The 20,417-nt window shown below is 33.9% G+C and overlaps 1 protein-coding gene across 1 annotated transcript; it reads right to left on the bottom strand.

The window, feature by feature from the left end:
* Positions 1-14,969: 14,969 nt before the first annotated feature.
* On the bottom strand, positions 14,970-20,127 carry LOC128205026 (perlucin-like protein). The gene is made up of 6 exons (XM_052906420.1): positions 20,047-20,127; positions 19,339-19,427; positions 18,943-19,033; positions 17,790-17,876; positions 15,520-15,643; positions 14,970-15,054 (listed from the first exon to the last, which is right to left on the bottom strand). Exons 1-6 carry the CDS (start codon positions 20,090-20,092, stop codon positions 15,018-15,020), a joined length of 474 nt encoding a protein of 157 aa, XP_052762380.1. The 5' UTR covers positions 20,093-20,127; the 3' UTR covers positions 14,970-15,017.
* Positions 20,128-20,417: the final 290 nt, after the last annotated feature.

The following is a 20,417-nucleotide window of genomic DNA, read 5'->3' as shown; positions in this document are numbered from 1 at the left end:
TTATTGCAGGAACTGTTGTCTAGGTAATTGTTGTTGCATTAATGTATCCTTGATACCTAGTTTTTTATATATAGTATGAATGTGCTGCTTGTGGAGTTTTGTTCTGTTCTTCTATGTTTCTTGTTTGTGATTTTATGTTATATGTCTTTGGCGTTTACCCAGTACCATTTAACTGGGTTCATGTTCAACCTTTTGCTACCGGGCTTGTTTGTGCAGCTTTTTGCATAAATATTGCAGTATTATTCAAGTTAATGTTATTGCAGGGACTGTTTTCTTAGTTATTGTTGCTGCAGGGGGGATTTTATCGAAGTAATTGTTGTTGCAATGACTGTTGGTTTAGTTATTGTTATTTAAGGGGCTGTTGTCTTAGTTATTTTTGTTGTAGGGACTGTTGTCTAAGTAATTAAGGTTGCAGGCACTGTTGTCTAAGAAATTAATGTTGCAAGAACTGTTGTTGATGTTATTCTTATTGCAGGGACTGTTGTCTATGTTATTGTTGTTGCATCAATGTATCTTTAATAAACATGCCTAGTTTTTTATATATAGTATGTATGCATTGTGCTGCTTGTGGAGTTTTGTGCTGTTCTTCCATGTTTCTTGTTGGTGATTTTATGCCTTTGTCTTTATTTCTATGTCTTTGGCGTTTACCCAGTGCCATTAAACCGGGTTCATGTATGTTTAAATCTTTTGCTACTTAGCTTGTTTCTGTAGCTTTTCGCATAAATATTGCAGTGGCTATTATGCAAGTTAGTGTTATTGCAGGGACTGTTTTCTTAGTTATTGTTGCTGCAAGGGCTTTTATCGAAGATATTGTTGTTGCAGGGACTGTTAGTCTAGTTTATGTTAATGAAGGGGCTGTTGTCTTAGTTATTGTTGTTGCAGGGACTGTTGTCTAAGTAATTAATGTTGCAGGCACTGTTGTCTAAGAAATTAGTGTTACAAGGGCTGTTGTTGATGTTACTCTTATTGCAGGGACCATTGTCTAAGTTATTGTTTTTGCAATGGCTGTTGACTAAACTATTTTTATTGCAGGGACTGTTCTCTAAGTTATTGTTTTTGCAGGACCGTTATCTAAGTTATTGTTGTTGCAGGGACTATTGTCTAAGTTATTGCTGTTCCAGGGACTGTTGTTATATACACGAATAACGTAAATAATTTCTGCTTTAATAAAAAATATAAATATATATAAGGTTCTCAAACTATCCGGATACCGTATTCTGTTACAAATTCATTTTCCTTTCCATATTAAGATACAATATAAATCCGGTAACTCTTGTCGTTTAAATGGGACAAATATTAGTTGCTATTAACCGACTGTCAACTTAGGTTCAACTCGCATAATATTATGTTGTTCACTGTCTTTTCAATTTTATAAAGGTCAATTTGATTCTTACTTGACAAAGCGCACGTATTCACCGGTATAAAACATAACTGAAACTTACTTTGTTTTTGCAAAGCTGTATATCTAAAACAGATCTGTTATGAAAGCACCCGCATACTAATCTAAACTGAGAAGACGCATCTTGTAATTCGTTCTCTTGCTACAGTACTTGACTTCAAAATGCGTCTTTTCGGCTCAAGGGACATATAATTCATTTGGGAGGAGTATTATTGCTATTCACTAGTAGTTGATTTGGCTATAAAATAAATACAAAATATAAGAAATATTAGCAAATAAGCAGTGGTTTAAATAAATTTACTCGCAAATGGTTAAACATGATGTTTCCTTGTTAACTATTGTTTTAAATTCATTACAATATCTAAGTCGGATCTTCGCAACATCATACATGGTCTGCGGACAGCGAAACACGGACGATTCGAGACGGCCAAGCCGTTAACATGGATACGGTTCACGTGCATCCTGGTGAAGATCAAACACGACCCGTATGCCAGCTACGTAGCTCAACTGTCAGAAGCACCGACAAGCGCCGCGACATTTAGAGCAACATCATACAGCGACGCTCTACGTACGACAGTTCGGACGTGCAGGTCGGCCATAGCAAGATCCAACACTGAACCAAAACCTTTGTGAATCAGGCACATTGTGAGCAAGGTATAATTCCTATTGATCATTTCCCTTTAGAGCAGGATGCGGCTATGTTTTTTTTTCGACCAGCAAACATCGCCATTTGGGCGACTCAATGTTGGCGTCCATTGAATCTCAGATCATTTCTGGTAACTGTGTCGATTTAAGTCAATTGTAAGACGTAGAAAGCCTTTAAACGGTCAAGATGATGTAAACAATTATCAATAGCGACAATAATACGTCTTTAATATATCAAACATTGAACAACGGACGAACACCTTTCTTTATGTATAGCTCTTTATTCTTAACAGTCCACCGCAATAGTACACAATAGTTGTTGAAATACGGGCGAGATATAAGGGGGCAGCTAGAAAATATGTTTGATTTGGCTGGCGTGAATATGACCAGCAATTGCAAATGACACATCGATCCTATCGTTTGCAAAAAAATGATAATGAGCTGTATTTTTCGTCAATTGGCCAGTTATTCGGTGATGTGAATAATGTCAACGGCCAGCTAAATACACACGATTATAACCGATATTTGAAGCGTTAAGGCTTCATACAAACGGCTGATGAAGAAACACCAGACGCTTTTCTGCTAAAGAAGACACAGATTTTACTCAAACAGATACTGTTCCAATGAAAATACCGACTTGTAAACATCTCAACCCCGCCTCACTCCCTCCCTCAATAAGACTAAATCCATATAGGACCCCATTTTACAATGGGACAATTATTTGACAATGCAATTGATTAAATGCTAAGGGCAAACATTATAATAAAATCATGTTGATCTCATTATTAGATCCTAGAGTCAAAGTTGCAAGTAGTAACATATCCAAATAATCAAATTATTAAAACAGTCATCAAAGCTTTATTGAGAATTATTGATTAAAACAGAAATTCAAACGACGTAACTGCAACTTTCAGCTAAATACATACCATTATAACCGATATTTGAAGAGTAAAGGCTCCATACAAACGGCTGATAAAGAAACACCAGACACTGTCACAATGAAGATACCGACTGGTAAACAGCTCAACCCCCACCCCCTAAATAATGATAAAATGCTAGGGGCAAACATAATTCAAAAATAACAAAGTCATTAAAGTTATCTGATTGTATTGCTGAACAAACGAATTTGTGCTGGTTTTTAGGCAATTGGACGGAATAAAAAATCTACATCGTACCCCTTAGCACTTCATGTTGCTGTAATTGCAATTTCAGGTAAATGTTTTTTGGTTAGGTTATCTCGATTTTAGAGCTGGATATTGTATATGGAACATCTAAATTTAGGAATAGGCAAAGAATCGAAGTATAGGAACTAGTATTCTTTTGAAGTACAGGCTGAGTTTCTAATTACAGGACATGTCATTTATCGAAGTAGAGGGACAAGCCCAGTATCGGAGTACAGGCACTTTTTTTTCCTGTTTGGACGTACCGGAAAAGGCTCAGTCATTACGTATAGAGATAAGACAAGTTCCAACGTACAGGGACATTCTCTTTATCGGCCTACAGGGATCGGCCAATCATTTTAGTACATCGACAAGTTAAGTATCGTAGTCAAGCGAAAAGCCTAGGGTAGAAGTAGAAGGACATACCCTGAATTGATGTACTTGGAAGTACAGGGACAGGCCAAATGTCGAAGTACAGGGACAGGCCAAATGTCGTAGCAGGGACAGGCCAAATGTTGAAGCACAGGTACAGGCCAAATGTCGAAGTACAGGGACTAGCCAAATGTTGTTGTAGAAGTACAGGCCAAATGTCGAAGTACAGGGACCGGCCAAATGTCGAAGTACAGGGACCGGCCAAATGTCGAAGTAAAGGGACAGGCCAAATGTCGAAGTACAGAGACAGGCCAAATGTCGAAGTACAGAGACAGGCCAAATATTGAAGTACATGGACAGGCCAAATGTCGAAGTACAGGGACAGGCCAAATGTCGAAGTACCGAGACAGGCCAAATATCGAAGAACAGGGACAGGCCAAAGGTCAAAGTACCGAGACAGGCCAAATGTCCAAGTTCAGGGACAGGCCAAATGTCGAAGTAAAGGGACAGGCCAAATGTCGAAGTACCGGGACAGGCCAAATGTCGAAGTACAGGGACAGGCCAAATGTCGAAGTACAGGGACAGGCCAAATTTCGAAGTACCGAGACCGGCCAAATGTCGAAGTACCGGGACAGGCCAAATCTCGAAGTACCGAGACAGGCCAAATGTACATGGACAGGCCAAATGTCGAAGTACAGGGACAGGCCAAATGTCAAAGTACCGAGACAGGCCAAATATCGAAGAACAGGGACAGGCCAAAGGTCAAAGTACCGAGACAGGCCAAATGTCCAAGTTCAGGGACAGGCCAAATGTCGAAGTAAAGGGACAGGCCAAATGTCGAAGTACCGGGACAGGCCAAATGTCGAAGTACAGGGACAGGCCAAATGTCGAAGTACAGGGACAGGCCAAATTTCGAAGTACCGAGACCGGCCAAATGTCGAAGTACCGGGACAGGCCAAATCTCGAAGTACCGAGACAGGCCAAATGTCGAAGTACAGGGACAGGCCAAATGTCGAAGTACAGGGACATGCCAAATGTCGAAGTAAAGGGACAGGCCAAATGTCGAAGTAAAGGGACAGGCAAAATATCGAAGTACGGGGACAGGCCAAATGTCGATGCACAGGGACCGGCCAAATGTCGAAGTACAGGGACAGGCCAAAGGTCAAAGTACCGAGACAGGCAAAATGTCCAAGTTCAGGGACAGGCCAAATGTCGAAGTAAAGGGACAGGCCAAATGTCGAAGTAAAGGGACAGGCCAAATATCGAAGTACAGGGACAGGCCAAATGTCGAAGTACAGGGGCACGTCAAATGCCGGGGAACAGGGACAGGCCAAATGTCGGGGTACTGTTACCGGCACAGTTACAAAGTACATGGACCATCTGAGTATCGAAATACAGAGATATGCCCAGTATAGAAGAACAGGAACACGCCCGCATATTTAAGTACACAGAGAAGCCAAGGTTAGAAGTGCAGAGACTTGCCCAGTACATAGCAGTATAGGGGCAAATTAAGTCGAACCAAAACTAACTAAGAATTTGTATAGGATTGCAAATAAACCAAAATCGGAATAAACGACATCAGCTCTTTAACAGGTGTTGATGTAGTTCATGTGCGTTTGAAGATTTAAAGAAATATCGTTAAAAAGACATGTGTTGTTAATTTTATTGGAACGCTTAGCGCAAGAGAAAAGAAACTCACTTGGGTTTAAACCGGCAAATATATATATCTTTGTTTTATTTATTGATGTAATACTGTAATTTTGATTGAATTTATGTTGCACTTTTGAGAATTAAGAGAAAATATATGTTTGCCTCTATTCAAAACATGAATGTGCTATCAGTTCGTAGAAGATGAAAGCTTATACATTCGCATACATTTATGAAAAAATGCAAAATCAGTCAACATATTAAACTAAATCTAAATCGATTAGACAACATGAAATGTTAAAGATCAGACTTACTTTTATTGAAGATGTACTGATATTATTCAGAACAAGAGGCTAAATATAAAGCTTTAGGCAAAATATCCAAACTTAAGAACTAGTCGCCCGTGCCGAAACTATAACGATTTAAAGACACGACTGAAATATTCGTCAGTTTCTCAAACAGGAAGAAAATATTGCAATCATTTTTGTCAGCCCACTTAACACTTTTGACAAAGACGGTTAAGTCGCTTTTAATGGACAGTAAAGATCGCTGAAACATGATAGTATTACAACAATTTAAACATTTTTAAAAAGCGTCCTTATATCGCACGTTTATAAATGTACGTATTCGTTTTCAATCTAAATGAGATGTTTATTCGCTGTACAGTGAATGGTGCTATGGAGCCGGCTATTTTTATAGAAATTATTCAAATAGTTTTATATTATAAACCCAGATATAATCATAATTGTGGTAATCCATTAATTGTATTGGGTTTCATGCTTTCGTCGCTGCCCTTACTTTTGTATGCGTGTTGGTGTATGCAAGGAAAAGTAGCATAGTCGACTTGATAAAGGGACAAGGTCGGCTTCCAAGCTAGTACTTTGATCTAGATGAATGCAGTCTAAGATTATGGTATTCAGACGTGAAGGGCCACTTGTGAACTAGATACTATAGCGGGAACCAAATTGAAGTAGTTCCATGTTATTAATTTCCAATATTTCATACCCTAACCTTGTCCTGGACTAAAATTCAAGAAACACTTAGACTACAAGCTACGTAGGCAGGGTCTAATATCTAAACATTTCAGAAGATATTCGAATATTTTCAACGAAAGAAAGCTGTTAAACTGTTTGGCTCCATTGTGGGATATATACAGTGTTATTCAACGGAAATGTGGGCTTGTTGTTATAATGATATGTTGAGAGTGTATATTCAAGCTTTTGTAAATAAATCGCATGTTTGAATAGTAATGTTTCAACTTTTTTTGGAATAACGCGAGTGTTTAAGTTACCCACTTAATGTGATATAATTGAACTGTTTTGTGTAAAGCATTTGGCGTAACGTAGTAGCATGCATAACCAAAGGTAACTAATCACTAATGTTATTATACTAAGAAGATGCTGGAAGAAAATAAGATGGGCCTCGTCAGAACGCACAGGGCTGGGACACAAATTTAACGTAGTCATATCCGAAATTATTTAACGTTCGCATACCATTTGGCGCGCTATTCTAAGAACCTAAAAATTAACTGCCATGTAAAATTAAAATCCGTTTTATCTTTTGATTTACAAAGCTCATTATCAACGACGTGGGATTTTAAATAATCTAGCGGATTTTATTATAATTAACGCAAGGCATTGATTCGTTACCAACACTACTGATTGATAATAAGGTCATTTGATTTATTTGAAGAACGTTAAGATCTATGCAAATAGTTGTTTCTATTGAACTGTTCTTACCTTTCTAATGTCCACTTTTTATCAATGTTCCAGTTAAAGCATCAATGCGTATGTATACAGAGACTGTACATCGTTTCAAGGTTAAACTAGTTTATCACCGATATATGAATAAAACAAAACTGTAAAATAATCATTCAATGGATAATATATGTTTGTCTTATACAATATATCTTCGCTCTAAATGTAATGTTTTTAATTTGGTTATAAGTCCAAATGAAGATGCATAAACTATATCCTGACAATCCGCAGTGATGACAATTATATTGCAATTTAACCCTAAAACAGGAAGAGAATATCTCCATTTCTAGTCCTTCTAACCTATTTATATAACTTAATAATTGTAAATAAAATGTACTTAACAATCAGCAGTCAAACTCTCTAGAGGGTTTTTTAACATATGAAGAGGTTGCAGATACTGTCAAACAAATGAAAAATGATAAAAGTCCAGGCTGCAATTAATCATGCCTTTTTGTCTAATTCATTTTCTAGAAATATCAAATTGGGAACAATTGTATGTATACCAAAAGACGGTAAGCTTAAACATTTTTTGAAGAATTGGAGACCTATTACTCTTTTAAATGTTATTTATAAAATAGCTTCAGGAAGTATAGCCAACAGATTGAAAAATGTTTTAGATACCTTAGTTTCAAAAGATCAAACAGGATTCATGAAAGGTCGAAATATAAGTGAAAACACAAGATTGTTCACTTGTATGATATTATGAAAACATGTGATGATAAAACAATTCCTGGCCTAGTGATTGATTTTGAAAAGGCGTTTGATTCCATATCTTTTAATTTCATTGAAAAAACTTTGTCTCTGTTCAAATTTGGTGATATGTTTAAAAAATGGATAAGAATTTTTATGTATAATACTGAAGTGGCGATCCAATTAAATGGACACCTTTCTGATAAGAAACAATCAAACTGTAAAGGTTATTGTAATTGATGGTGAGGAGTATAAGATCTCACAATATGCTGATGATACATCTCTTCTGTTAGATGGTACTGAGGATACAGTGAAAAAGGTTGTAGATTTGTTGTATCATTTTTCACAATTATCAGGGCTCAAAGTTAATTATGATAAGACCAAATTAGTTTGGATAGGACCACTGAATTACTCATCACAGTCCATAAAAACAAAATTTAAATTATCATGGGGCGATACTAGATTTAAATTGCTTGGGTTACATTTTGATGTAGATTTAAATCAAATGGGTAAGATAAATTTTGATGAAAAAATGTTAAAATTTGAAAGCAGTATCGCATATTGGAAAAAGAGGAAACTTACACCAATTGGCAGGCTTACGGTAGTTAAGTCACTTTTACCACCATTATTCACACACCTTTTCATTAATTTACCTAATCCAACAAATGATTTTATTAAAGAGCTAAACAATTTATTTTTTGAGTTTGTGTGGAATGGGAAAGCAAAAATTAAGAGTAACATTTTTAGAAAAGATTTTCCAGAAGGTGGTATTAATATGATTGATATTACAAGTTATATTTATAGCTTAAAATTAACATGGAAAAAAATGTATATTGAATGGTAGTAATAAATGTTTCAAATTAATGTCTGTATTATTTGATGTAAATAAAATGTTGAATTGTGGTAAGAAATTTTGTGAAATTATTTGTCAAAAGATGTCAAACAAATTCTGGAAAGATGTAATAAATGCATATATGTTATATATAGATAGGTTTTGCATAGACAATGTTAATCAATTTATGCATATGCCATTATTTTATAACCACAATTTTGTTAATGGAAACTATGTATTTATTCAGACCCTATACAAAAAGGGCTTTCCTTGTGTGAAAGATGTTTTTATGCCAATGGAAATCTGTATAGCCTATTGGAAATTGAAGCAATAATTGATAAGAAAATCAACTTTTTACACTTTAATGGATTGACTTCTGCAATTAAGGCCTATATAAGACGTTGTAATAATGTCCTCAATGTCTTTAACTTTTTAGAATGTAGTAACCCGTGTATGAACACTTTTATTAACCCAATTTTGACAAAAGAAAATGTTAACAGATTTCTTTACAAAATCTTTTTTGATAATAATGAAATTCCTACAAGTCAACACAAATGGCTGTTACAATATGAAAATGTCTGTATTAATTGGAAAAATGTCTATAGCTGTGTATTTAAGTGTACAAAGGATTCTTACATTCAATGGTTACAATTAAGAGTTCTTCATAGAATATTACCAACAAACTCATTATTATATCAAATGAAGCTAGTTGAAAATGATAATTGCTCCTTTTATGAATGCCGAAAGAAACTCTTTTACATCTATTTTGGGATTGCAATAAAATACAGCCGGTATTGCAGGATATGCTACAAAAGTTGAATACAAATGACTCAAGTATTGTCATAAACAGTATGCTTGTATTGTTAGGTTCTGGGAATAGTAACTTTAAAATTGATATACTTTTATTAGAATAGAAGAAATTTATTTTTTGTGAAAAAGAAAAAAGTGTGTTCCAACAGTAATTGGTTTCAGAAATAGCCTTCAGCTAGCATGAAACATTTATAAAAATACAAATGTCTCAGATAAATTTAAAAGTAATTGGGCAATTGTAAGAAATTTGTTTTTGTAACTACACTTTTTCAAAAGTTGTTTGTACAAATGAATAAAACAATGTTTGGAAATGAACAATTAACATGCATGTTTTGTGATTTTTTTCTTTTCCTTCATTTTTTCCCAGTCTTTTTTTTTGGTTTAGATTGGTTTTACATGCATAGTATCTCAATTAATATTCGTAAATAACATAACTGCATTCTTATAGCATGCTTGTAAATTGGTATTATGTAATGTCATACTATGTTATGTAAAATGCATATTGTTGAATAAATCCAAATTTAAAAAAAAGAAAAAAAAAAAGATATAAACTTTATTACACTTCTATTTTTGTTAAAGACCGCATGAAAAGGCTTAATTTATGGTTTATGGGTAAAAATAGTGAAGGAACGACTCGCCATGCTGTCATTATTTCATGGACATCGTGCTTTATGAAATTATTCTCGTTCACCAGAGTGATGGTGATATGCGTTCCACATTTGATTTATCACTATCAAACCTCTTGTGAATAAGAATGTGTGAATATGGTGTTCATAAATCAATAGCTTAAAAAACAAAACATATTTAGAATTTTGCAAAATAGAAGCTTGAACTAGAAGACTTACTGCCATGACTGATAAGATGCTATGTGCCAGGCCGCAAAAGTTATATCAGTGAAAATATTAACAGACAATTAAGATATTATATTCAAACAGGGGAAAGTAATATGAAAACCTGTCGCTGCAACGACGTAGTTCAGTGCATTTGGTGTGATGTGCATTGTGTATGCCGTTAAAATGAAGTTATGGACAATCATTATGTCAGTGGGAATATTAACAGACAATTAAGATATCACATTTCACCTTCCAGGTGGCCACACAGTGCTGGGTGAATGCGGTGGTTTTGTGTTCGCGCCAAAATAGCGGGGAATTGGGCTTACCTAAGGTCTCTGGGTGCGGGGGCATTTGACCGGCAGTTCGTCCTTGCAGAGCGGGGATTTTACCCAGGATTGGCTGGACCGTAAGTCAAATACCCCGATATTTTCCGAACCTGAGGAGGGGCGGGAGGGATGTACAAGTGGCTGGTGCATAAATGCAACTGTGTATCTCAAGGTTACTGTTTTCAATATTGTAGAAACAAAGGTAATAAAATATGCTCATAATGAACCATTTCTGACTACATATTGTTAAATTTTTCATGAGGGAGAAACCCCAAATTCCCGTAAAACAGTTTATGCCATATACTTTCGGTTCTGAGGGAGGAGCACATGTCAAAATTTGCGCCCCTAAGTTACGACCCCTCTAACATCAATTCATGGATCCGCACCTGCCAGGTGCCATGTTTCTGCAAGCTGGGAGATTTAATAAAACCGCTACTGTTTCTGGGGACCTGATTACGAAGTTCGTAATCACTGCTTCTGTCGTAATAAACCAAGATGATACTTGACTTCAACTACTACAAGTTACCTGCATTCACGTGCATTATTTAGCGCATTATTACTATGTGTTTCACAAGATTTATACCCTATGTACTGCTAAGATTGAGCATTCTCAAACATTTATTGTTGAATAAGATTTTAGCTGATAGCTATTTTCTATTTGTGTGAAGATGATGAAAAACATAATCGCATATATTCAACCTCAAGTCAGTTTCCTAGTCTTAATTTTAAGAGGCTACAAAAAATATTCCTGGTGGGTACAAGGTAAAAGACGGACACAAACACATGCATGCCATATTTTTGAGAGGCTTTGCAGTGGATTTTAGTCTGAATTCCAGGGAATATTTGTCTAAAGTCCAGCTGATTTTGATCTTAATTCCAAGAGATTTTGGTCTGAATTCCAGGGTATTTTCGTTTAAATTCCAGGGTGTTTCGGTCTTAATTTCAGGGGATTTTGATTTTAAACCAAGGGATTTAAAGAAACTAAGCACAATATCAACATTTATTATATAAGACTAAATACAGAAATCTGAATGCATATATGATATATGATCCATAAAAAACAAGACAGAATTTTTACAAATTGTACTTAGCACATTTACTTATTTTAATAAGTGAATTATCATAGCACTGCGCACAGTAGTATACTTTTCATTATTAATTTATATGGTTGGGGATTCCCCCCCCCCCCGGGAATATATGGCATACACAAATCAACTTTAAACTTACACTCTCAGTTGTTTCAAATGAACATTATTATTTATTAACTATTTTAATTTGATAATCATTCACATTTAGTCAAGTCACCATGATTTGCATTTAAATTTAACTCATTCTATCTATCTTTTGCTATTTGTAACAATAGACAGACCTATACTTCATTTGTACCAAAATTAAACAAATAATGATCTGTATTATAAGATAGCACAATTTGAAAAAAAGAGAAAAAATACTTTCATTACTTAATTGTTTAAACATACATTTTTCCATACTTTTATGAAATTCAAAAAGCATTGCATTATTCTTCATATGAAAAATAAGAAATAAAAATAGTTAATGTATGTATTCATCTATTTTATTTAATTTAAACAATCATTTGATAACAATATAATTTTGTTCCTACAAATCATGCAAGTAAGTTCACTTTCAATAAATTGAGAGTTAATAAACAGTCACATGACAAATTCCTTATATTGGACATTATCAGATAAAAAGCTATTATTAAGGACCCAATTAAGGAATGAATTGCGGGGTTGATGTCATTATCGGGGTATGAACGCAATTGGGTTGGTCAATGTGTGTGGAGTCCGAACTTACACTTTTAAAAATGTTGATCTATATTTTACGGGACCTGCAGACACAATACTTGTAACCAATAACAAGATCAATCGCTTTCATGTATATTGTTATGCAATGAATTACGATCCGAACATATCCGAAGATGAATGACTCATTCAACAATAACTCTTGCTGTACAAACTTTAAAAAGATACAGATCAAACGCCCACAGCAACATAATGTTTTGAGTGGAAATTATTCGAATATACAAAGTATAATCATACGTTGAGTCAATTGTACAGTGATTCAAGGTTTTTGAGAAACTAGGGCTAGAAAATAAACATGAGCGAAGCCAATGCATGGAAGATTCGATCGGAGGATAGACTGTCAAAATGTCCAACCACGAGCACCATCCATAATACCAATGTTTGAGGCATCATCAATTAATAAACTCTTTCAATATACGGGTGTGTAATAAATGCGATTGAAATATAAAGCAATCTGTAATCCGTAAATGGAGACTATGCATTTAACATTTTTTCATTGAAATTCATTCTGTAAAAGGAGTTTGTAGTGCGCCTGTTGGTGTCACCGCGGTTTTTGCAGCACTGATCTCATTTTTACAGCAAAGTATATTATATACGTAATATATTCACTAATAAATGTTTAAACAACATTTAACTGAACGGCAGCTATAGGGTAATTCCGCAAGGTAATACTTTGGAAAGAAAAGAAACCCATTGCCGGTTAATGTCGCTCAATGGCAATTATATGCGATATAAGTTTTATTAAAAATCGAAATATCTTTGAATCATCGGGGACCACTGTTTCAAATAATTGTGCAGGCTATACAAAACATTTCTAGGTTTGGACGTATTCATTACAGACAGCCCTTGTTTAAGTTAACCGGTATATGTGTGTTAGTGTATTTAATAACAATGAGGCCGATGTTGAACATGCAGTTGAATAGACAATTGAAAACCTTGTGCCCGGATATATTTGAATTGTGAAGGTTAATTGGTGTTTTAGCTTTTTAGATTAGATGATCATTTGCTAATTCAAATAGATCAATTCTTTTCAACGGTTTTTGTTATTATTCGAAATTGCCTTTTTTACTCGAAATTGTAGTAATGCTATATTTGGGGTTTAAAAAAACGTTTTTCGATTTTAAAGGAGGTTTTGTAATGTGTAATGTAATCGTCCTTTACATTCAAAACTAATCTACAGGTTTATCTCAAACTGCCTTGACCAGCCGATTCCTCGGATTCATCATCCTTGAAATACTTATAAGAGGAAAAGGTTGACCTCATAGACATTGTTTAGTAAGTACTTCAGTATAATTGTTTTATAGTGTTAAATGGACTGTCTTTGACGTCTGTCGGTCAACAAGCTAGCTCGCAATTTTCAAATGAAAAATGTTATGTTTGCCAATTATTACGTAATAAACGTCAGGAAAACGTTTGGAAAAAATAATAAAGAATTAGTGTCTGATCAACTATTGATAATGTAACAGTTATACCTCAGCGTTGTAACATATTGGACATTGCAATACGTTTTCTTTTTTTGTGATTTATTTATTAACAAATCAGAACGGTAACCAGGAGCTCTCGGTAATGCAACAAGTAGTTGAAAGCGGGTAGTCGATTTCAAAATGAGTAAAATAAATTTAAATTAAGTTATTGTTAAATAAAACAATAGAAATATTCATCAGCTAACGATTTGGTTTTGTTCGGATATTCATTCCGGGTAAACTAGAATGTGAAAAATGCATTTGTGACTTGTACAGTGCAACAATGAATTTACTGATAACGTTTAAACTAAATTATTTCTCATTGAATATGCACAGATAATGAAAAAATAGAGCCCAAGGATCGTTGCATAAACACATGCTAACAGTATCACTACGCTACAAGCCAAGAGTGTTCAAACAAGTAGCTAAACTTGACAAAATCGCCTCGTTTTTGCTATCAAAATCATAAACCTATTAGCAAACTGAGGTTATTGTCGAAGAGTCGTTGATATAAAGTGAACAAATAATGTTAAGAATACCATAACGATACCTAATCTTTTCTAAAAGCATATCAGCAGCTTATTTAATAATATTTAATTGCATGACGATACCTTTGGCAATGCGGAGTTTAACCCAATATTTAAACCGACATTATAAATCAAGCGAGCATAGGGTTTTGTCAACGAGTTCTGCTAACACCAGTTTCGGCCCTTTATTTTAGCAGCTACACTAGGAAATTCAAACATCCAAACACTAAAGTGGTCAAGTAAATTACAAACTAATTTCATTTTTAACGATTTAACTCTTTTTAACGCTGCATGTTTGTTTTATTTTTATTTTTGTCTTACCATTTAAAAAACTGCTGACAAAAACAAGATCGCAGATATTTATTTTTAAGTTAGACTATTGATGTTTTATGATTTTTTTCTTAAACCGTTGCACTAACAGTTTAAGCCATTAAACAATGCTTTTCCAACAGAAATATGAAGATCTACGATCTCATGTTTTCTCAGCAAATCTTATATTATTGGTTTGCAGATATTTATGCTAAAGTTTGCTGTTTCCAGGTCAAAAAATAATTAGAAATTTGTTAAAATGGTAAATCTGTGAGAGTGCAGCTTTAAGTCTCATATTACATTTATTAAACGTTTTTTTTCAACAATTTTCACTTCAAGCGTGTACACTATTTTCCTAGGAGTATATAAAAAACAATTCCAATAGCATTTTATTCGATGTCTTGAAGAGCATAAACAATATATTTCAACCTACTACGACTGGATCTTCACAGTCACTCGATCTGAAAATACATAAATGACTGCTAACGTTATGAAATTCATCTAAAGACAAACATTAGTGTTTACGTTATGACCGTACAAGGACATTATAGTCAATGCATCTGAACAAGTCACACATTATCGTTCAAATTTCACCTGAGGAATACATGAACGATAATCTAATGCCTGAAATCAGACGCACGTTATCTTGAATGTGTTGACACATTCTAATGAAATTAAAGCCTGAAAGGACGACCATTATTGTGGAAATGATGAATGAAAAAGAAACACATCAGATTGAGGATATACCTAATACAGTAATATGGATTGTGCGCAATGAAAGACCCAGATTCTTTTTACGTTATGAATGAAAATTATACACATTATTGTGTATGTTATTCGTCAATACATCACGCACTTAGTTTACGTTATGCATGAAGAATTAAATCTTTAACGCAATTATATTTCCCGTCATCTATTTGACATACCTGGCTTCACAGAGGGGTAAAACGTTTCCACTACAAGCAACATCTGCCCACTGGTAGTCATAGCCATTGGAAAAGAATGCACAGTCTTCGATGTTATGGTTGCCACCATCACCAGGATGAAAGTCTGAAGATGTAAAGCAGTATAATATTTTTTGGCAAATTCACGATTCTTGTTTCTTTGTTTAAAAGTAGCAGATATTTTTGTTTGTACGGATTTATATTTTAACAGTCCCAGATATCACAAGAAAGCATAAAAAAGATTCATTTAATCTAAATATGCAATGATGTTGCTAAAGATCGAACATAAGTAAATGGTTTTGTCTCCATTGCAAATTGATAAAAAAAACATTGATCACAATGTTTCAATATATAGCGATCAAAAACAGATTTGAACAAATCATATAGATAAAGCTAGCAAAATTAAATGACATACATCGACAAATCCCACTATAACGAATATCTCATACAGTTAAGAGGCTTAATCAGGACCAATGTGGGTTTGGAATCGGATTAAGTAACGCTAGTGACTTGAAAAACAATGCCATTTAATGTTTATATAGGTTTCAAGTTATATAACTATATGTTATTACATAAGTATTCATTCAATTATACAATGAAAAATCAAACATAATCCCTGTTTAGGGGCACATGGCAAGGGCCTACGCGACACTGAATTATAGACACAAACAAATTGACATCTCAGAAACAAATACAAACACAACAAACAAACCATTGCCTCATTAAAATTGTTTACCGATACATGATGGGAGTACTGCCTTGAGGCGGTCAGTGATATGTGTATATACAATGTTTTGTTACAAAGTTTGTACAATATTGAGGTTAAGAAATCAAATCGTACACATTCTAATTTTTGAAAATTTATTAAGATAATGGCTGAAATTTAAGCTGAAAAATAGATTCAATTCAAAATTACGGTGTACAGTAAGTGCCATATTATTAATGACTATGTTTTTAAATGACCTAGCTGACATTCTTTCAAAAGCGTAACAAATGATCTTTGTGTATATTTACACCAAATACGTTATTTTCTTACACCATGACTTTTGTACATTGGTGAAGGTTTGACAGTTAAAAAGTATTGAAATCGTGTTTTTAAATGCAGTTTATGAAATGCATTATATTTCAGGAAATACATTTTACATTATACTGAATTCAGTTATATTAATCAAACTCAAAATTGTTAACACTATTCTACGGAAAGAGATCTCTTATCTGTTTTAAACTTTTTTGGCAAATATACTACCTTAAATAAACATTAAATCTCATCTTTGGTGATGCTTATTGATTAAAAAAGAATAAGATGGATATGGTAACACTATACCATTTAACCATAAAATGCAGTTCATGTCCTTTTTGTTTATTTTTAATTATTTTATTATTATTATTATTTATTTTTTTTTGGAGGGGGGGGGGGGGCGATGTGATACTTATGATCAAGTGTCCGTTGACAAATTAAATCGACCAAAAATTACAATCATAGATTAATACATATGTCTGTTTTTATACAGCCCTTGCAGTTACAGTCACCATACTACAGGGGCCAAAAACATGAAATTATTCTATATTTGCATGATCGCCTTCGCACATGAATAAAATACGTATCGATAATATTTAATAACATTTGGTTCTGATAAACGAAATACTTTTATATGTTTCTTTTATTTCCCTCATATGGAATAAACACGCCATGTTTATCAAAAATAGTATATTCAAATTCAAAATGTGTATATTTGGTATTTGCTCGTGTTTTGCACTAGCTATTAACAGGACCCTCAAATATTTGCAAATATAAATTGATGTGTTTGTTTCACATACAATACTAGACACCCATCTTTGATCCCGAAAATACTTCTGCCTACATTGATCATAATATGCAATTCGACCCGTCACACCTCCATTTAATACTAGCTGACCGGAGGATCTGAACCGTATTTAATCAAACTAGACTGTTTGTGTCATTACCCGTTTTTAACTATATATACATGAACATGAATAACCTTTTCGGTCACATAAAAGAGTGTATTGAAAAATGAATAAAAATCAGATACATCTGGCTGAACTATTGAACTACATACAATAAAACTTGGGTAGTTTTTGCTTGATCTTTTTTTTATTCATCTTCGCTGCTATCTACTGCATTATGTTTGTTAATAATGAGTTCATATAAGCCATGGGTTGGATACCTAAACGAAACATAAACTCTTTGTCACTTTCCATTGCAGATAAAAGATACGCGATTTGGTACCTACCTTTAAATTCAGCAAGAGTGTTTGTATCAAACCAATGCCAAACTCCTTCCGACCCTTCGTCTGTAATGCCTAGCCACCTTGGCTGGTCTATAAACGGTAAATGTTACATTTTTATGTTCAAACTTCAACATGTGATATAAAGCAAACCCGAAGATATATAGCCAAGATAATTCAATCAAACCAAAACGAAACCGTTAAATTAAAGATTATTATACACCGTCAAGTTGCCGTATATATTTGACCTAGATAACATGACTAGACAAGGCAGATCATTATTATTCAGATGCTATTTTAACGTAAGTTCAATTTTGCTGGAGAATCACTATAATATATTGTATCGTCAAAGCATGACCAAGACCTAGATGGTGTTAATCATTATTTATTTTACAATTTGAATTTTTAACATTAAAACTTTCTATACATATATGGGATACATTTCTGCCAATGTTTTGCATTGCGATTGTTATAAAACTTCACTACATAAAATTTGTTTTAAATTAATCTTTATTCGTTATCATTAATCAATAATGTTACGGGATGAGATTTAATGAATCAATATATGATATACCGTACATAGTCAGTACGAGCATTATGTTGTATTCCACCTGGTTCCTAAAAATAATAAACTGTCCTACATATAAAGTACGTGGTTCATATAAACATATCGGTGCCATACATAAATACCATACCTGGCTCATTCATATTCCTACATATATGCATTTTGCCATAACTACAAACAATATTGTGACCTACATATATATCCTACCTGTTTAATATAATATAAATTTTATCTTTTAAACCTGCTCCAAAAAAGACAATATGGTGCCCTACATATATTCATTCACTTACCTGGTTCCTACATACAATAAAGTGTCCGACATATTTTGCGAACCTGATCTTTACAAACAATATGGTGTGCTACATATATGCCTTATCTGGCTCATACATTCAATATGGTGTCTTACATACGTATATACCGTACCTTGTTTGTACAAAAAATACAAGTTTTCAAGTTTTATTGGCAATAAACAAATTACTTCCTATGTACTTTTGTTTGTCAAAGGGACGCTAAAGCATTTAAACCAAATCTAGTTCAAACACACGGAAGTACAATATAGCTCAATAATGGTCAGCTAATTAATTAGAACCTTACCTTTCCTGTCTCTCATTTGGTCCTTGAGGAAAGCATTCTCTTCAATATTATTTACATGAACCAAATGACCGTTGTGCTGGCGACAGTATTGCTTGAAAGTAAAAGTTCAAAGTCAAGATTAAGAGAGAAACATATAACATGTATACGAAAACAACACAGTGAATATTGTCGATGTAAATGTTACACTTACATGAACAAAAAAGCATCGATATTAAATATTGCAAATAGATAAATATAAAGTGTTCGGACATATAAAGTGTACATGAAAATAAAATCGTATAAATAATCCGCAACTTATTTATTGTGTTGTCACTGCAGTGAATCAGTCCACATTAATCCACTGTGGGGTTTTAAAGATTTTCTCTTTACAAACAGACTCCATTTTTCCGTATGTACCTCAGCAGATGTGAATGTATGTAAGCCATGACCAAACAAGTAACATGAGCCTCTATAGCCAATCCACCCGTCGTCACAAGTATTTTTTGCTGAAAAAATAGTTAATTAAGTTTGTAATTATCTACCTATAGTTACACCTCAACTTTCATTCCTTTAATAAACAGCCTTTCGACGATAGCGAATATTTTCCTATAAACGCAAAATCTTTTGATCTGTTCGGTACACGTTTTATCGCATATTAATATAAATAGCGTTGTTTAAATTGTGTCAGCAGGCCACAAACAAATAAATTATTCAACATGTGAATAGGTCTTTATTTATGATTTCTTAAAAGTTTTGTTGTCTTTTTTTATTTAGTTCTACGTTTATAGGAATAGTTTTAGGAATTATATTAATGGCCAAGTTTTGTCCGTAGCTATAAAATGTGAAAAGTAGTCAAATCGTATCTGTGTTATTATAAGTAATGAATGACGTCTTTGATGTGACTTTCAGGGATAAGAATGCAGTTATGCTGGTTTGGAAGGACTCCACACACCTTTTCCAGTTCAACAGCTTGTATACCCCGATAATGACATGAAAAACGTCCATTTATCAATAACAGTAAAAGGCCATTAAACGCATGAATGAAGTTGTACACCCTTATAGAATATACTTATTCAAAATACGTATTGTTTTATATGGCGCGTATAGAAATAAGATTCAACTTACCATTAATAAAAACCAGACAAAGGAAAACAACAATTAACCGTCTCATTTTAAGATCTTCGTTTGAATGAGGTTTACCGTCTGCTAAATTTGGAAAAGTTTATCTGTATGACATTTGACTAGTTTCATACGAGATAAGAACAATTTTGAACGTGTTAACAACTATGACCCCAATTGCCTTTGAGATATGTGAGCAGTTGAGACATTTAGTCATTTATTTCAGAATTAGCTCAGTGTTTTAATAGTCAGTTGGCTTTATAGTTATACAAAAGCAAGTGCATAACATGAACGAATTATTAAGCTCATGCGAACCTATACAGCTCTGGGTTCATGTGAAAAATCTGTAAAATGCCATCGAAATTCTAGTCTCGAGT

This window comes from Mya arenaria, chromosome 10 (assembly GCF_026914265.1).
Source record: "Mya arenaria isolate MELC-2E11 chromosome 10, ASM2691426v1".
Taxonomy (NCBI): Eukaryota; Metazoa; Mollusca; class Bivalvia; order Myida; family Myidae; genus Mya; species Mya arenaria.
Note: the sequence above shows the minus strand (reverse complement) of the source record. Positions and strands in the feature narration are given on the sequence as shown.